General features: G+C 40.8%; 1 protein-coding gene across 1 annotated transcript in view; it reads right to left on the reverse strand.

Annotated features, from left to right (window-relative positions):
* Window positions 1-1,700: 1,700 nt before the first annotated feature.
* Window positions 1,701-16,855, reverse strand: part of LOC139637775 (diacylglycerol kinase theta) — a 32,002-nt gene continuing 16,847 nt past the window's right edge. Inside the window, exons 6-23 of the mRNA XM_071506647.1 lie at window positions 15,729-15,882; window positions 14,507-14,575; window positions 14,241-14,341; window positions 13,496-13,710; window positions 13,065-13,155; window positions 12,821-12,872; window positions 12,454-12,515; window positions 12,117-12,267; window positions 11,397-11,435; window positions 11,003-11,118; window positions 10,658-10,809; window positions 8,752-8,900; window positions 8,499-8,677; window positions 8,117-8,217; window positions 7,894-8,040; window positions 7,662-7,773; window positions 7,400-7,552; window positions 1,701-6,918 (exon numbers count right to left, since the gene is read on the reverse strand). Coding sequence (XP_071362748.1) covers window positions 6,817-6,918; window positions 7,400-7,552; window positions 7,662-7,773; window positions 7,894-8,040; window positions 8,117-8,217; window positions 8,499-8,677; window positions 8,752-8,900; window positions 10,658-10,809; window positions 11,003-11,118; window positions 11,397-11,435; window positions 12,117-12,267; window positions 12,454-12,515; window positions 12,821-12,872; window positions 13,065-13,155; window positions 13,496-13,710; window positions 14,241-14,341; window positions 14,507-14,575; window positions 15,729-15,882 — 2,145 coding nt within the window. The 3' untranslated portion in view covers window positions 1,701-6,816. The remainder of the gene's footprint in view (window positions 6,919-7,399; window positions 7,553-7,661; window positions 7,774-7,893; window positions 8,041-8,116; window positions 8,218-8,498; window positions 8,678-8,751; window positions 8,901-10,657; window positions 10,810-11,002; window positions 11,119-11,396; window positions 11,436-12,116; window positions 12,268-12,453; window positions 12,516-12,820; window positions 12,873-13,064; window positions 13,156-13,495; window positions 13,711-14,240; window positions 14,342-14,506; window positions 14,576-15,728; window positions 15,883-16,855) is intronic.

Below are 16,855 nucleotides of genomic sequence, written 5' to 3' on the forward strand. Positions count from 1 at the left end.
CTCCTCTTTGTTGGAACTGAATCTTGGTTTATAATAAATAAATGATAAACAATACGTAAATAATTTTACATTTTAAAACCAAACAGAATGAGCAGAAGAGATATTGAACTTGAGACATAATGCGGTGGTTCCCAACCTTTTCCAACTCATGGTTCACTTGAAAATCTAAAAAAAAATGTTGGTGCCCAACAATATGGAGGCCAAATAATGCCTTTTCAGAGGACTTTCTATTTTAATGATAATAATCTGTCAGGACTGAACTGAAAGCAGAGGAAGCAGCCGGTTTAAACTGTGGATACCGGATGTAGGAAGTTCAATTTCACTTGTCCATTCACCATCTGTCTCTAGACTCTCTTTCCTTTAAATTTTTGCTCTTGCTATCCAGCTATCCATTTTGACTCTTCAGTTTTTTCTATAGATGTCATCTTTTAGCTCACAATCAGACTATGGTCCAGTGGCAACGACATAAAAGTCCCTGTCACTGACTTATCACAGTGATAGGTCTTAGGTCTTAATATGAGAAAAAATAATTAATGTCTTTAAAGATCATTTTGTTTTAAAACATTTAAAAACATTATTCATATTCTTATTTTTTATAACTACATTTTGCACCAAAATTGTACTGTTTTGTAAACCCAGCATGGCTTGGGAACCACTGGTTTAAAGGATATAAAGGAACTTTTGTGTATAAAACACAAGTCTAAACCATGTTGTGAGTCAACAGCTGCTGCAGTAAGGTGGTGATGTGGTGTGTCGCTGTTCTCTCCCAGTCACAGTGGTTCACAGCCTGTTCTTCCTCTGAGCACCATTAATAACATTTCACGACAATGCATCTGACAGTTGTTGAGATATTTCATTATGAATAATGTCATTATTAATTGTTATTAATGTTATATTGTATGATGTAAGACAAATTGCAAATGACATGCCCATTTTGTCAATTTTGAATGTAGAACTTTTACTTTTTTAAATTACAGGAACACAGTGAAGATGTTGTCAGTTCACAAAAATCTGACACAAACCACATTATTTCTTAGATAGTCTTTAGTTTATTGTGATTAAACACATATAAGAATCATTGTTTAAACACACACACACACATATATATATATATATATATATATATATATATATATATATATATATATATATAATATATGTACTATATATTTAGCTTTAGTTATTACAACATTAATAATATCCCGAATGTCACATCTAAGAGCGTCTGTAAAACAGTTAGTGCAATTTACAGTTAAAACTTTACAGTGGAAACTAAAAAAACAGCTTCTTCTGCAAAAATATACAAATCATCTATTCAATAAACCTCAGGTAAAAACTGAACCTGGTTACAGCAAAAACAAAAACTACATGTAAATGACATCTGGAGGCACGTTAGCTTAGCACGTTAGCTTAGGAAGTTAGAGGTGAACACACCACTGCACTGGCAGGAAGCACATTAACACACACGCTAAACATCAGAGCACTGAGGGTTTCAATGAGGCACTACGTAGACTTCAACCCTCACACCAAGCACTACCTGGTTCCTGATGGGTGGGGCTTAACATCGACAGGTAACTTGGACACTACGAGGCACGACGGACGCAGAGAAGCAGAAAAAATCACATTAAAGCACATTTTTAACATTCAACAGAACGTAAAAGTAGTTTGTGGCACTGGTGAAAGGTTGTTGTGCGACTGACGGTTTGGCAATGACAAAAAAAAAAAAAAAGAATTTAGAGGAAGATGAATTTAAAGCTCAAACAGTGCACAAATAAAATCATCCTGAGGGGCCCCTGCTGACCCCACACTGTATAGGGCAGAAACCGAACAAATTTTAGAGCTGAGATGATTAGATGATTGACAAGAAATTAAATGGCCACAATTCTGATAACTGATCAATTTACAGACCTTTTTTAAGCAAAAATGTGAAAACTTCACTGGTTCCAGTTTCTCCAGTTTTCTCTGATGTAAGATCTATGTGTTTCCGACTATTCACTTGGGGTTCAGGGAAAAAATCTGGCATTTTACACCATGTTTCACCGATGCAGGAATACATTTTTCACTCTGGAAACACAAGAAAAATATCCAACTAAAAACACATTTAGTCTGTTTTAGTAAAATCCTCAGAGATACGTTCTGCCTGATTTAACAGACTCACACTTTCAGCTCGTTCACCTGTGAAGAATAGTTCCCTGTTACATTAATGTATATACAGAGACACTTGAATTAGTGGATTTGATAATTCTATGTATTGGATACATTCTTAACTTGTGCACTATTTGAGTATTAATGTTGCTTTCTACTTTTCTTCTCATGATCTTATTTTTATGTCTTTTAAGGACTAATTTTCCAGAATAAATACTGATTATCTTGTAGGCAGGTTCATTATCGGCCGTCATCGTCTCAGGCTTGGTCAGTTGTGACATTATTCATCCCCTCAGCTTGGATGTTCTTTAAGTCTTAACAAGTGAAGGACTTCAGTGGTGGAACATGAACTGCAGGATCTTTTGTGCTGTTTTTTTCTTGAAATGCTGGTAGTACATCTTCAACTTAAAACTGTGTGAACTTTATACTCCTGCAAATCGTAGCTCTGGTTTTTAGGGCGACTGCACTTTGACTGCACTTATTTTCTATGAAAATCAATTTGCAGAGAAGAGAAACTTCCTGCTGAATCCATCACAGTCAGCTGTTGTCGCCTCTTCTTATCTTAGTCATGTCATGTTAGAGTCCCAAATGAGGTTGTTTACATATCCTATGCAAACAACAATATACTGAAACTGAAAAATAAATAAATGCAATAGTTCAGGGCTTCAGATCTCCTCCTTTGTGATGCACTTCTGAAGAATTTTGCAAATGTATTTTTTATATGATGTTTGTTTACTGTCTCCTGAGCTTGACTTAACAAAAAACAAACAATATGTTTCAACAAAATAATGGCTTTGGAAGCATCCCCTCCAAAATAAGAGTACACAACTTGCTCTTTGAATACATTTTGCCTTTTTGCCAACAGAAGATTTCTGCAGGTTAATACCACCTTAATAGCAATTCAACACCTCTTTCATGGTCAAACTGGCCGATGGATCAGAACCAGTGGGAGAATGTGGCCTAGAATTATATACTAAATGGGAGCGTTTCTTTGACCTTGATGAGCAGCAGGGATGAAGCAATCAATTAAAAAATAAGCCGCTTATTTATAGTCCACATACAAATTTTAGATAACATCAGATTTCTGGGACAATGGTACTGGAGAGCTTCAGACACTTTTTGGTGAAAACATCAAATTTAAGACTTTTGCCACCCTACAACATATCTGAAATCATTTACAATCGCAGCTGACAGTGACAGATTCTCTCTGCATTCAGGTTCACGTCTGTGAAAGCTGATTCTTACAGAAGTAAACTGAAATTGAAAATGGATTCCTGTAAGCAACAAAATGAACCTAAAAACTGGAGGATGATTTGGAAAATGATCAGCAGGAATGTGAAATGTACTTAGTCAACTGTTTAAAACATGTCAAACCAGCAGGTCTGGTTGTGTAACAGCGGCGGTGGATGTACTGACTTGCCAGTGTGAGTGAAGATAAAACACAGCACTCAGCTCCACACGGAGGCTGAACTACAGTACGTCATGCATGTAATAAAACACTTTGACAGTATCTGATACTTGTATAGTTTAAAAACTACTCACAACTACATCCTATTGTCAGCACACACAGTGTCAACTGTAGAAAACACTTCAGCTACTCTGCAGATGAAGCTCAGCAGTCGATTAAAATGAACAGTTAATGCCACTGATGTATCAGCAGTTGACCTCAGACCTCTGTTTATTCAAAGCCAGAAACCTTTGCTTTAATCTAAATTTATCACATTCAGTAAATGAAAGCATCAAGTCCACCTGCACTGAGATAATTCAGAAATGGACTTCCTGCATTTCTCCTCCCATGACATGAACTTTGGTTTGAAACTTTGAATAAAAAAAAAACAGGATCCTCGATCCTCAAGTCAAGCACAGAGCTATAACAGATTGTGTTCTTCTAGCACCAAAAAAAAACATCAAAATAAATCAGTTAATGCAGATATCGGATTTTAAGAAAAAATCTAAATATTACAACCAAAGCACAGTGATCAAATACTGTTGTGGCTACATTAAGAGCTGGGATCTTCAACACTGTATCCCTCGTCTGCTTCGTAACTGTCCTTTAACAGCTGTGTTTCTTTGCACTCTGCATCTCTGGGAATGTGGACGGAGAGCCTCCGTCATGAAATACTCCTCAGCCTTTCTGTCGGAGGCTGTCTGAGCATGAACCGATAAACTTGCAGCTGAAGCTCATCTTTTATTTAGGGTAAGGGGCAAATCGCAGATCAATATTTAGAAGTTTGGTGGGAAGTTTGGACTCGTGTTGAGGCCTGGTCACTTCAACAAAAACGACAGCAATAAACTGCACAAAATTTGGTCAAATATTTCTCATTTAAATGGATTTGTGATCTTCTGATGCAGTATTAGCAGCAAAATGAATGAATGCAAGTGTTTTGCCTCAAGTTTAATTTCAAGCTCTTCCAGTTTAGTATTTTTCCGCTCAAATTACAAATCATTCCCTCAAACAAGTAGCCAAATTGAAGTGGACATTATTACTTACTCACTAACCAAACTCATTGCTGAGGTAGCAGCATGTTCCCCTCATTTACTTGTATTTGTTATTCATTTGGCAAACTAGCTAGTCTGCTGGCTAACTGGTTGGTTACGCTGCTACTTTAGCTTCGCTAGTTTTCTTGCTCGAGGCCTGTAATAGCAGTGCCACATTAGTTACCACATTTGAGCAAATTCATACCCTTACATTAATGTATTTTTTTTTTGTTTTGGCATCTAGTTGACTCTCAAACCAGCTACTAGCTGACCAAGCTCGTAATGCTAGTTTAGTTTAGGCTGTTTTCTAGCTAGTGTCTGGTGTCACATTTTTTCCCCATGTTTAACTAAATATATGCCATTGATTTACTTCTTTCCCCCTAAAATTACTTGAATTTCAGTTTAATTTGAAGTTGGTAAGCTAGCTTGGCAACTAGCTCGCTAAAACGGTAATGTGGCTAGTTTACTAGGTGGTTTCGGGTGCTACCGCTCCCACATTTTAGGAAGTCTTTCGCTCCATTTACTTCACAATTTGAATTTTGTTTAAGCATACTATTCTAGCTTGTTAGTAAAAAACTAGCCTACAAAGCCAGTAATGTCACTAGTTGCAGCTTGTTTTCCAGCTAGTTTTCCGATAGCACTTGGAGAAATCTCATTTTAATATTTTCTAGTGTGAACATCGCCTCAGGTTATTCTGTAGGTGAGCAGTGTTTGGATGAAAAGGTATTTAACATCACCAGCAACTGAGAGGTAGCAGAGACTTGTCTCTTTCAAACTCTCTGCTGACTGGACTGGACACAGCCGCTCATCAGATACTCCTTCATACACTTGTTCTAAAAAACGCACTTCAGATTCAAAAACAAAAGGCTAACTCCTATTAGGGACTCAAAATGCATTGTAAAGCTACTGCACAGTTTCTATTGTAGTCAGTAGAAAGACTGTACTAACACATTGTCTACCTTCACAACAACACTGTCTGTATATGTAATATATATATAATGTGTATATGTGTGTGTATATGTAAGATCTATATTTTGAGAGATGAGGCCAAACAAATTTGGGAACAGCATTGACAGCAGGACTTATATATAGACTTATATACGTATATTCTAATCAGTCAGTGTTGTTGCCAAAGTAAAACCTTTTCAAACCCTAAGCATCAACAAGAGTAAGCTTCCCTCTACTAAAATACAAACTGTGCTTCAGGCTTTACAGTTTCTCTCCAGTTAGCACTCTGTTCCACAGTTCATACTCATTCAAATTGTAGTTTATAATCTTTTCACTGTGGAATTTCCAGTTGCACACTGATGCTGCACAAAAAAGCAAACAAGAAATCGAGACAAACAAGAAACCACCACTGTGGTTTCAGAGAATCAGGGATTTCTTGTTTCATTTTGTACGTTCATTAGCTTTGGAGAGCTTCACCACAACATCAACACTGTCCTCTGACATTCGGAAAACCAATGTTACTGAAGGATTTCACACCAGAAGACGAGAGAACATAATATGGTTGCTGCTTCTTAGAAAAACTGCCCGTCAGTCTCTTCAGGAGTGCTTCAGTACTCGGTTTCGTCATAATTTCTGATGACAAAATGACCAACAACAAGGTCATAATCACTCTATAGCTGCACATTACTTTTCAAAACTAAAGTTTTTACAATATTTTGACTGACACTGATACTCACTGTACCACATATACAGTCACATCTGGACAGAAATTTAATAAATTCTGTTAAATACTTCTCTTGATTTTCTTTTTGTTCTACTTTGAAGCTCATCCACTGTGGGAAATTGTCAAAATTCATCTCTCATCCTTCATCTCAGTCCATACAGAAATTCTAATATGAATGTATTAGATACTTACGACTATCTTCCGTTTTAAGTAAAAAAGTAAATTTTAGGTGCTGAATATTAACCATGGTTATTGTGAATTCTGTAATTGGTAAGTACTTAGTCAGCAGAATGGAAATGTGATCCCAACTGGGACAAACTTGAGGCGATCCTGGTCTTCCACCCACCACAATTATGCTGTAAAAGTTAAACCTTCTTCAGTCCTCAGGTCGATCTGCAGCCCGTCATCGTCGCTACAAAGCCATGTGAGAGAAATTACAGCTGGCTGCTGGCACCAAAATGGCTTTTCAGGTGCAGCAGGAAGCAGGTACACTGTGGGACAATGGTGTTCAGGTGAGTCGGTCAGTGTCCTCCGTCTCTAGAGGAAGGACTCTCCGAACGTCCATCCTTCACACCAGCTGAAGACTTCTTCTGCTTTTGCTTGGACTTCCTCAGCATCCGGACCTTCAGACAGTAGAGGAACACAGAGAATATACCAAACTAACCACCAAACAGGTATACACACAATATAACAAACAACAGAAAAACTACAGAAACAAAGAGAACATACCAAAATACAGACAAATGTCAGGTATACACAGAATATATCTATCTAAAGATAAAGTACAGGTTTATCCAGAGTATACCCAAATACAGTTAAGCCCTGAGAGTATACCCAGAATATACCTAACCACAGGTAAACTAAAGGTATACCCAGAATATACCAAAATACAGGTAAACTACAAGAACACATTATGAAGGCATCTGATGTCCAGTGTGACCAGGACATCTGACCTGAAAAACTGAACCTATCAATTAAGTACTGGTACAATAAGTGGTACCTATTGACACCCATCCCTAATGAAGGAATGACATAAGAATGAATGGACTAAAGGATGGAAGAAAGGGAACAAAGAGAGACAGAGACAGAAGAGTCAATGCTTACCTTTGGTCCAGCAGCAGAGATGATGATGTGTCCTGGTGGTTGGATCCATGGTTCTCCGTCCACCTGGACAGGTATGGGTTTACTTACTGTCAGCCTGATGTAGTTCCCTTGAGCAATACGAATCCCAGATCGGAGGCCACTCTGCACCTGGCCCTGCGCACACACACACACACACACGGTTGAAAGCTCTGGAAAGAGTTTGTCAGTGGACTTTGAGTTAAGATGTTCAAAATAAATAACTAAAAATGAGGACTTGTCTCACCATGTGGACAACCCCAGTGACCCCGACCACCTCCAGCAAACCATCATCGATGCTCGGTTTCCCATAGCGACCATCGACCTCTGACCCCCAGAGATCAGCACCTGAACCCCAGCTATACACAGACACACAAAGATGAACATAAGGTCATGAAGACCTTTCTCCTACCGTGAGATCTTTAAGTGTTTATGTGTGCGTGTGTGTGTGTGTGTGTGTGTGTGTGTGTGTGTGTGACCTGGGTATATTGAGGAAGATCAGCCCCTCTATGTTGGGCAGTGGGATGTTCTGAGTGTCCACCTGGAGCTGGAGCTCTTTGTGGAGACTCCTGGTGTAACTTATCTTCTGCAGACCAACCTTCACATACACTCCCTTGTTATGGAACCTGTGCAGGAAGCAAAGGGGTTGATGGGAAATATGGTCTTTACTAGCAGAAATATAAGTGGACTACAGTAAGGTACCTGCTGGTGAATTTATCCGGTTCGTCCTCTCGGGCCAGGTGGAAGTCGAGGCTGAGCTCAGCGTCGATGCCAAGACCGAAGTAGTTGTTCATCTGTACAATCTGAGAGAAAAACAGCAGGTTGATCATCTGCCGTACACTGAGCTCATTAAAAATCCAGGAGGACAACATAAAAAACCCTTTCTCTCTATGCATAAATATGATGCATGTGTGTGGAGATCTTTTGGCGTAGTGCAGTGTTTTAGGGTTATATAATCATTTTATTATTGTAAAATTGTACTACACACTGATCTTCAGTCAGAATCACTGTAAATCACCTGTTCTACCTTCTCACACTGGTTTGTTGAATTCTAACAAAGTGTCCTGGAGGACCTGGACCAGACCTTGGGCGGCTCCAGGAAGCCGTTGTCCTTGCCGTCCTCTGATACGTCCTGTGCGTCCAGCAGGATGGTCCATCGGTCCATCAGAACCTCATCTGCTTCGTCCACAGACACCAGGATGTGGTGGGGGTCATCGCCACTGTAACCTGGCCCCCAGCGCAGAATACGAGCCAAGTCGTTACCTGATGAGACAGGACAGACTTCAGTACCTGTAAACTTAAATATGAAGTTAAAATTCCTGCAGTCTGGGTCTGACCTGTTCCCAGGGGTACGATGCCGATGGGCGGCTCTCGACAGACCAGTTTGTGCCGGACTGCCTCCAGTACTCCGAGCACCCAGCCCACCGTCCCATCACCCCCACAGACCAGCACCCGAAACCTGGGAACCTGCCTGAAGGTGTGGAGGCTGGACCAGAGAAGAAAAAACACTTTAAGTGTGATGAGCGTGGACGTCTGCAGGACTCACCACAGCCACAACACGAACAAACAACAACCCGATGGATTATTTATTTTCACAGAACATGTCAGTGACCAGGTTACAGTCGACCTTTAAATGTCTGGTGTAGAGAGACCTGGTTTCAGGACACAGACTTCAGACAGAGATGATGAGTGTGACAGCAGAACCACTTCTCTCTGCTTTTTTTATTCTTCACCCAGACTGTTTCTGTCACTTTGTGTGAACAGCTGAGGTCTGAACACAGGCTCCAGTTGAGCCTCATGTGTGAACAGTTCTCAGGTTTCTGCAGCTTCAAAGTCCAATCGCAAACCTTTTAAGATACCACATATAAATCTAATATTAAATGAATGTTTCCCCATCAAACCGGACAGTGCATGAATTTATTGATATTCACATCACATTACTGTCAGAGCGTCCTGGCTGTAGGTGACAATAATTCTTAATAATATGAATGAAGCATTAAGCACAACCTGAGCACAAATGGTTGGAAGAATGGTTTAACCAATCATAAAAAAGCTAATTAATCAAATAATTTTACATCAGGTCAGAGGTGTGGAACAACACCACTGACAGCGTTTGTTAAAATCATCAGTCCAAATGTTCTGACACAACATCACTAAAACACATTTAACATAAGTTAGCAGTGAGGTCACTCACATGCTGTGTGTGCAACAATACATGGAAATGTCTGATTTCCTGTGTGATGGTTTCCTGTGTACATGTAAATAAACTGATGGGGTAAGATCTGCAGGGTTCATCCTCTAGGCAGTTTGATCATTCATCTCTTAAACAGTGAAACTCTAGACCAGCGCTCAACAACTGGTGGCCCTGGCAATAACATCTGGCCAGATTCAGATTATTTTCTTGATCAGATTCTTTTTAAATCGTACAACTTTTCTCCATGCTGAGAGTGAATGACAGACACAGTCACATCAGGCGACGGCTGCTCTGTAGTCAGAGCACGGCGCATGGTGCTGAAATAGATCTGCTTGCACTGACAGTAACAATTACCCACAGAATCACTTCCTCTTCAGCTATTTTTTTTCCACAAAATTTCCTACAAAAAAGCGTGAGAAAATTCTGTTTTCTTTTTTTTCTTTTGCAACAATGCTTTATTTCAATCTAATGTGAGCTTTAATTCTGAAAAGTTCTGACAGGAAGTTCCAAAGTTTCTGTTAATATGTGACTGTGACACATGTAACATGTAACAGACAATGTAAATTTCATCATTTCATCATTATTTTCATCAATCAATTTCTTAAATGAGCCTTTGTTTATGTTCTGGCTGCCATCTAATGGATCAGGAAAAAAAACTGCCAACCCCTGCTCTAGAGTTTGAACTTCCTGATTTTCTTATGCATGGTGCATGGTGATTTTAACCAAAACAAATGAATTAAAACCAAGAACTCATCAGTACCAAAGAAAATTACACCTGATCTAAATGAAATGGGCTGAAAAATGCAACTACAACCAAAAAATTAAAATCTACAGGTAAAAACAATTCATCCCTGCAGTTTCTGTCCAATAACTGGGTCTGTGATATTTCACGACACACACACTCTAAACTAACAGTGTGGTGCAGCTGTAATTACACTCAAAGGAAGAGACATGTGTCCGTCATTAATCCTCTACTCTGGACCACAGCAGCAGTGTCTCAGCCCCTCAGTTCTCAGTCTGTCTGATCAGAGTGTGTCGGTCGCTCTCACCCAGCCAGCGGGCCGCCATTGGAAATGTCAAACACCTGGTGAGGGTTCAGAAGCTTCCTGAAGCTGTAGAGGAGCTCGCGGCCCTTCATACCTCCACTCTTTGGGTTGACGAACACCAGCAAAGGACAGACGCCTTCTCCCAGACTGTTGAGCTGAGAAACGACAATGACAACAACAATCACTCAAGGGGAATCAGAGCACTGTGAAGGGTTAAGGTGTTAAGGCGTGAAGCTAAAAAATTTCCACATAAACATTATTTGAAAGAAAATGGAATCACTGTGTGTCCGTAACCAGTCTGGGCCAGTCTGGGGTCAGAAATAGAGACAGTGTGTGTGTGTGTGTTACCATGATCTCTGGAATGACGAGGGACGTGAGCGTCTTGCTGTTGACAGATGTGTCTTTAGCCAACATGTAGATCCTCTCTGCTTCAGAGAAACATGAGATCTGCAATGCCAGCGCACCTGAACACACAGAAACACACACAGACACACACAAACAGACACACACACACGCACACACACACACACACACCACCATCAGTCCTGCTTAATGAAAAGATCTTGTCACAGAGATGCAGAGACAGTTTTACTAAAGAGAAGGATGATAGACAGACAGACAGACAGACAGACAGACAGATAGATAGATAGATAGATAGATAGATAGATAGATAGATAGATAGACATAATCAGCAGTGTACATATCCTTAAAATCAGAGTGGTTTCCATGACAACTGTCTCACCTTGACTGGGGTAGAAATGGCTGATGGTGACCAGGTGGCCTGCAGAGACAGACAGAGGGGAGGGTATTAGAGGAGGTTTCCTGCAGTGAAGTGACCTCGATGAGAAGGCTGGACTACAGATGTGCATTTTTTGGGGGAGGGAGGTCTAATACATGTCTTTTTTTCAACAAAAATAAAAAATGAAACCTGACAGTGAACTATGGATTTCTAGGTTTACAGTTCTGATCCACAACCCTCCCCCCAAAAAATGCACATCTGTAGTCCTGAAAAATCCACAGTTTATTGCCTAATAAATGTCTTTTTTCAATATAAAATTGCACATTTTAAAGTGACCTTTTATTGTGACCACCCCAGGTCGCACCTGTGCAACAATCATGTTGTGTAATCAGCATCTGGACCTGCCACATCTATCGGGTGGAGGGATGATCTTGGTGAAGGAGAAATGCTCACTAACAAACATTTAAACACGTTTATGAGGAGAATTTAAGGGAAATAAAACCTCTGTGTATGAAAAAGATCTTTGTGTGTGTTTATATTTCTGTTCAGTGTAAATGCCTGATGGGACTGATGAACTAAAGAAAGAGATGTAACTGAGTATGTGATCCTGGTTGGTTCTTAGACGTGGCAGCAGAGGAATGTCCATGTGATTTCATCATGAATGTATAATTGTGTTTAAAGCTGCTGAACCAGCTGACATCACAGTCCAGGACTTAGACTCACTCTTGATGGTCAGGTGCTCCTGGATCAGCTGGGCGTACTCCTCTTTGGTCAGCAGGGGGGGCAGTCCTCCAATCAGCAGGTTGACCTGCACCGCTCGATTCCTGTTCTCCACAATGTAGAACCGGGTCTGGTTCATCTGACGCAGAGACAACTGGGAAATGACACAGAACGGAGGGTCTCACTCTTTGATACAACCAACACACAACAGACAAACACAATCCACTTTAATCCACTGCTTATTTATTATTTATCTGTGCATTCGCTCACTGACTTTTCAGTTCTGGGGGAAACGTTTCCCTCAGACCAGTTTGTGGACAGGTCCTGTCCTGTCACTCACCTTCCTGATCTCCTGCAGTTTGTCCAGAACCTTTTCCTGAGGCGTCAGCGTCTGTCTCTGCACTGAGGGACACACACACAGAAAGGTCACGACCTCCTGTCCAGCTGTGTTGTTGTCACACACACCTTCACTCTGCTCTTACAGCAAGTTAACGATCAAGACGTTTGGGATGATTCATGCATTAAAGGCTAACGGCAGATTCTATTAATTAATGTGACACAGATTCAGTTTTCATGAGGTTGCGCTGCTGCTCCTCTGACAGGTTTGGTTACTTTTCTTCATTATCACATGATGAGTCACGGAGATGATGAGGACGATCTGCTGCTTGGATTTAAAGGGTCATGTTGGGTGTTTTTGTGCAGCTCACCTTGCTTGCTGTTCATGCAGACCTCCATCAGGCTGAAGCTGGACACATCCTCCTGAAACACAGAGACATCAGCAGCAGCTCTGACTCAGTCTGAGTCTCCCTGATCCTGCAGAGCTGAGCTATCTAAAACTCAGAGTGGCACTAATTTACGTTTGCAGCTACTGTTTATGGGCAGATACCACCTTTTATATTTAAAGGTAACTGTCTATACTTCACATCTGTTCTCATACTTCCTGGTTTCTACCTGTCTGTCCAGCTCACTGAGGACCTCAGTGAGGACTGAAGCTGCCGTGCTGCTTGTTGAGATGGAGACACGGACGAAAGCTGCACCTGACCTGAAAACACACAAACAGGTGAGAACTTTAACAAACTGGGATTAAACTGCTGCATTTAAACTAAATTAAATGATTATTTTCTGGTTATTAAAGTCATATATGAGGCACAGAAGTTTTACATTTAAAAGAAAAACAATGGAAGATTTTCCCACATTATAAAATATTGGTCATTTTCTTTCCTGGTGTGAAATTCAATGACTTTTATTTTCTACAAAAGTCATTTCCCGGTCACACTGCTGTGTGGATGCTGAAAACCAGATCTCTCCCCCCTCAGCACAAACCAGCAGCATCACATGGACTTATGAATCCCCACTTAATTCCACTTCCCAGCATCCCTCACCTGGGCCAGTCGGCGTACACCTTGATGACCTCAGTGTCTCGGGGTTTGGCCCTCAGTAGCCAGGTGTCGCCTCCGTCCCTCACAGAGCTCCTGTTGTCTGGACCGCTGTTACGGTTCAGGATGTCGTCGCTGTGGAGACGCTGCAGACCGCCGACCTCGTGCAGCTCGTAGTCCTGAGGCTCACTGGGGAGGTAGAAGGCCCTGAGCGCCGCCTCCTGCAGGACAGCACAGGTACTGCAGTGTTAGACTGGGCTGAAGAGAGGACTGAGGTTTATTTGTGTTTATGATCAGTGAAGGTGTGTTTAGATAAATCTTCAGATTAAACTCTAAATGATGAGCTTTTGTTACTGATTGTAGTACAGTAAAAGGGAGCTGCTGTTCAGGGCTCATTAAGTCCCTGTGATATGAGATGTAGCCACTCGGCCCCTGGGCCACCCACAAAGCTCAGTTTTGAGATGAACTACAGTGTGGGATATTTTTCGAACACTGGTAACTAGTCTGTGCTTTAATTTAGCTGTTATGACTGTTAAATAATGCATTTTATGACTTAAAAAAATGCTTCTACAGAATTATAATTGCCCGCTTTTATTTTGAAAGACAGCTGCACATTCCTAAAATGTTGCTTCAGTTCAGCATCAGTGTGCACAGATTTCAGATGGTTTTTTTTTTACGTAGTATTGACAGTAGTATAAAGAGCAGAATCAGTGTGTGAGCGGTGTCTTAGAGGAGGAAGCCGGACTCTCACCACCACTTCTTCGTTCCTTGTGGCCCGAAAAATGGAGACCGGTCGGAAGTAGCTACGCTTGACTGCATCATCCCCGTCAAACACCTTGAGAGACTGTTTACCTGTTCACCACATATACACAGAGAGAGAGAGAGGGAGAGGGAGAGAGAGAGAGAGAGAGGGAGAGAGAGAGAGAGATTTTTCATTGTTCCTGAGGTTCAGCTGCTAAACACTCTGAAAACTAAACAGAGGTTTGGTGTAGCGATTCACTCAGTGAGTGTACTGACCTAACTCTGGAGCAGCTGGCTGACCGTCTTTACACACAGCAGCAGACGGATCAACATCATCTGAGTTATCTAACAGAGACATGGAGGGAAACAGACAGATTACTGGACATATTCAGAGAATCCTGATGAGAGACACAGTGATATATCTATAGTCCATATAGTCCATGTGTTGGATTATAAAGCAGGTCTAGGTTCTATATTAATACTGTCAAAGTATCAAAGTGCTCAGTCCACAGAGAAATGCACATAGCCTGTATTCAGAAACTGAGCCATAAACCAAGCCGTCAGGACTTCTGTAACTTTGTGATGTCACAACAAAGCAGTCACCACCCTCAGCCATGCCCCAAGCCTCACCCACCTTGACCCACCATCCAACCTTGCAGGAATGAGTGTCTCCAAGTGTTTACCTGAAATTTGCTATATTTTTCTGAATAACTCAGAAAACAGTCAGCCAATCAGAGGAAGAAGCCTGAGAGAGGAGATGTGAAACTACACTGAGATGGTTTTTGGCTCTTAAAACCACAAATATATCTTCTTATGGATATCAACACTTCAAATAAAACATTGGAGAAGTTAAAATATGGACCTTAAATCATGCTGTTGGTGAATTTAGGGTTAATCTGGGATAAGACTGCCCTTAACTGAATGCAGCTGATGCTTTTGTGTTGTGTGCAGCGTATTTGCCAGTTAATGTCTTTTGTATTGCTGTTATTCTCATAAGGCTTCTTCTGCTGCTTGGTGAGGAAACATTTCTCCTCTGATCCTTCTCTTGACAATCCACCGGCCTGAACTGAACCTTTAAATGAAGCTGCACAGGCTCTAAACGTTGTGCGAGTTTGTAATTAACTAGAAACTTTCTTCCATCTTTAACGTCGCTGGTGAAAAAGCTCGTGTTTCGTTTCACAGCTCAGATCAGAGAGGCTTCAGGAAACAAGACGAGTGTTTCTCACCCGCTCCGAGTCAGCAGCGTCAGAGGATGTGGTTTGGAGGTGTGTGTGTATGTGTGTATGTTCTTGTGATTCTATCTTTGTGAGAACCTGTGTGAGTTACAGATACAGATATAGATATAGTTATATAGAAAGTGAGGACATTTAGCCCTCAGACCCTCAGAAGGCTGTTTGAAGGTTCTGGTTAGAATCAGGTTTTGGTCAAGGCTAGGCGTTTCGTTGTGATGGTTAAGGTTAGTGTGTGTGTGTGTGTGTGTGTGTGTGTGTGTGTGTACCCAGGTCGTGGCTGCAGCTCTCTGTGATGCGGTAACAGTGCATCTTGCTGAAGTTTCTGGAGTCGAGGCGGATGCAGGCCGGATGCAGCAGCATGCAGCGCAGTCGTCCCAGAGTGCACTCTTGTGGCACGCTGAGGTAACACGCCGCGTGGCTCTGCAGACAGGACAGAAGGACATCTTTTGTCATTTTACCTTTTTATCATCTTTAGGAACACACCTCAAAATTTAAAGCCTTTACGCTCAGAAACTGACATGATGAATGAAACTGTGAACACAACAGCAAATAAGAAAATAACAATAATAAGGGAGTAGGTGAATGAGATGACTCACAAGCTGCCATGTAAAAACCATGGATGCACAGCTCAAACAAACAGGAAATGTGATGCCCTGGACACAGTGAGTTAAGCGGTGGGCTTCCACTTGAGCCAGGTTTTTTTTTTTTTTTTTGTCCATGTTTGTTTATATTTTATAAAGTGAAGTGTAGTGAATTAACTATTTTAACTTCCTGTTTGTTCTGGAGCAATGGATGAACTGACAGCTATCTCTGGATCACTGACTGAGGAGCTTCTTCTTCTCTGGTTTGTCTGCAGGTTTATGGATGTTTGTTTGCAGTGGTGTTATCATGTCTGTGTGTTTAGGTTTGACAGAATCACGACTCAGATTTGTGACACTAAAAAAAACAAGGTCAGAGAGGGAACGACCTGTGTCTCACTGACAAGCTGCTTTAATATTGGTTCATCATGGTCAATTTGGGCTGAGCAGTACAGTCGAAATGACTGTAATATTAATTATATAATATAGAGCTGCAATGATCAGTCAATTAATTGATTGACTAGTTTGATAATCAATGGTTTCAATAATTTTTTTGACCAGAACTATCAAACATTTCCAACTTCTCAAACGTGACAATGTCTCACTTTTCTTTTCAAATCTGACAGTGAACTGAACTCAGAGTAACTTTAATTTAACAGACATTTTTAAAATATATTTTCAGACTTTTATTTTGACAGAACGATTCACTGATTAATCGCGAAAACAGTTGCCAGATTAATCTGTAATGCAAATAATTGTCAGGTGCAGCAATAACGTGATCATTTTCTAAATTATAAATATGCTGTATGTATATA

The sequence above is a fragment of the Trachinotus anak genome, unplaced genomic scaffold (genome assembly GCF_046630095.1).
Source record: "Trachinotus anak isolate AG129_WGS33_773 ecotype Australia unplaced genomic scaffold, CSIRO_AGI_Tana_v1 ptg000021l, whole genome shotgun sequence".
NCBI classification, from domain to species: Eukaryota; Metazoa; Chordata; class Actinopteri; order Carangiformes; family Carangidae; genus Trachinotus; species Trachinotus anak.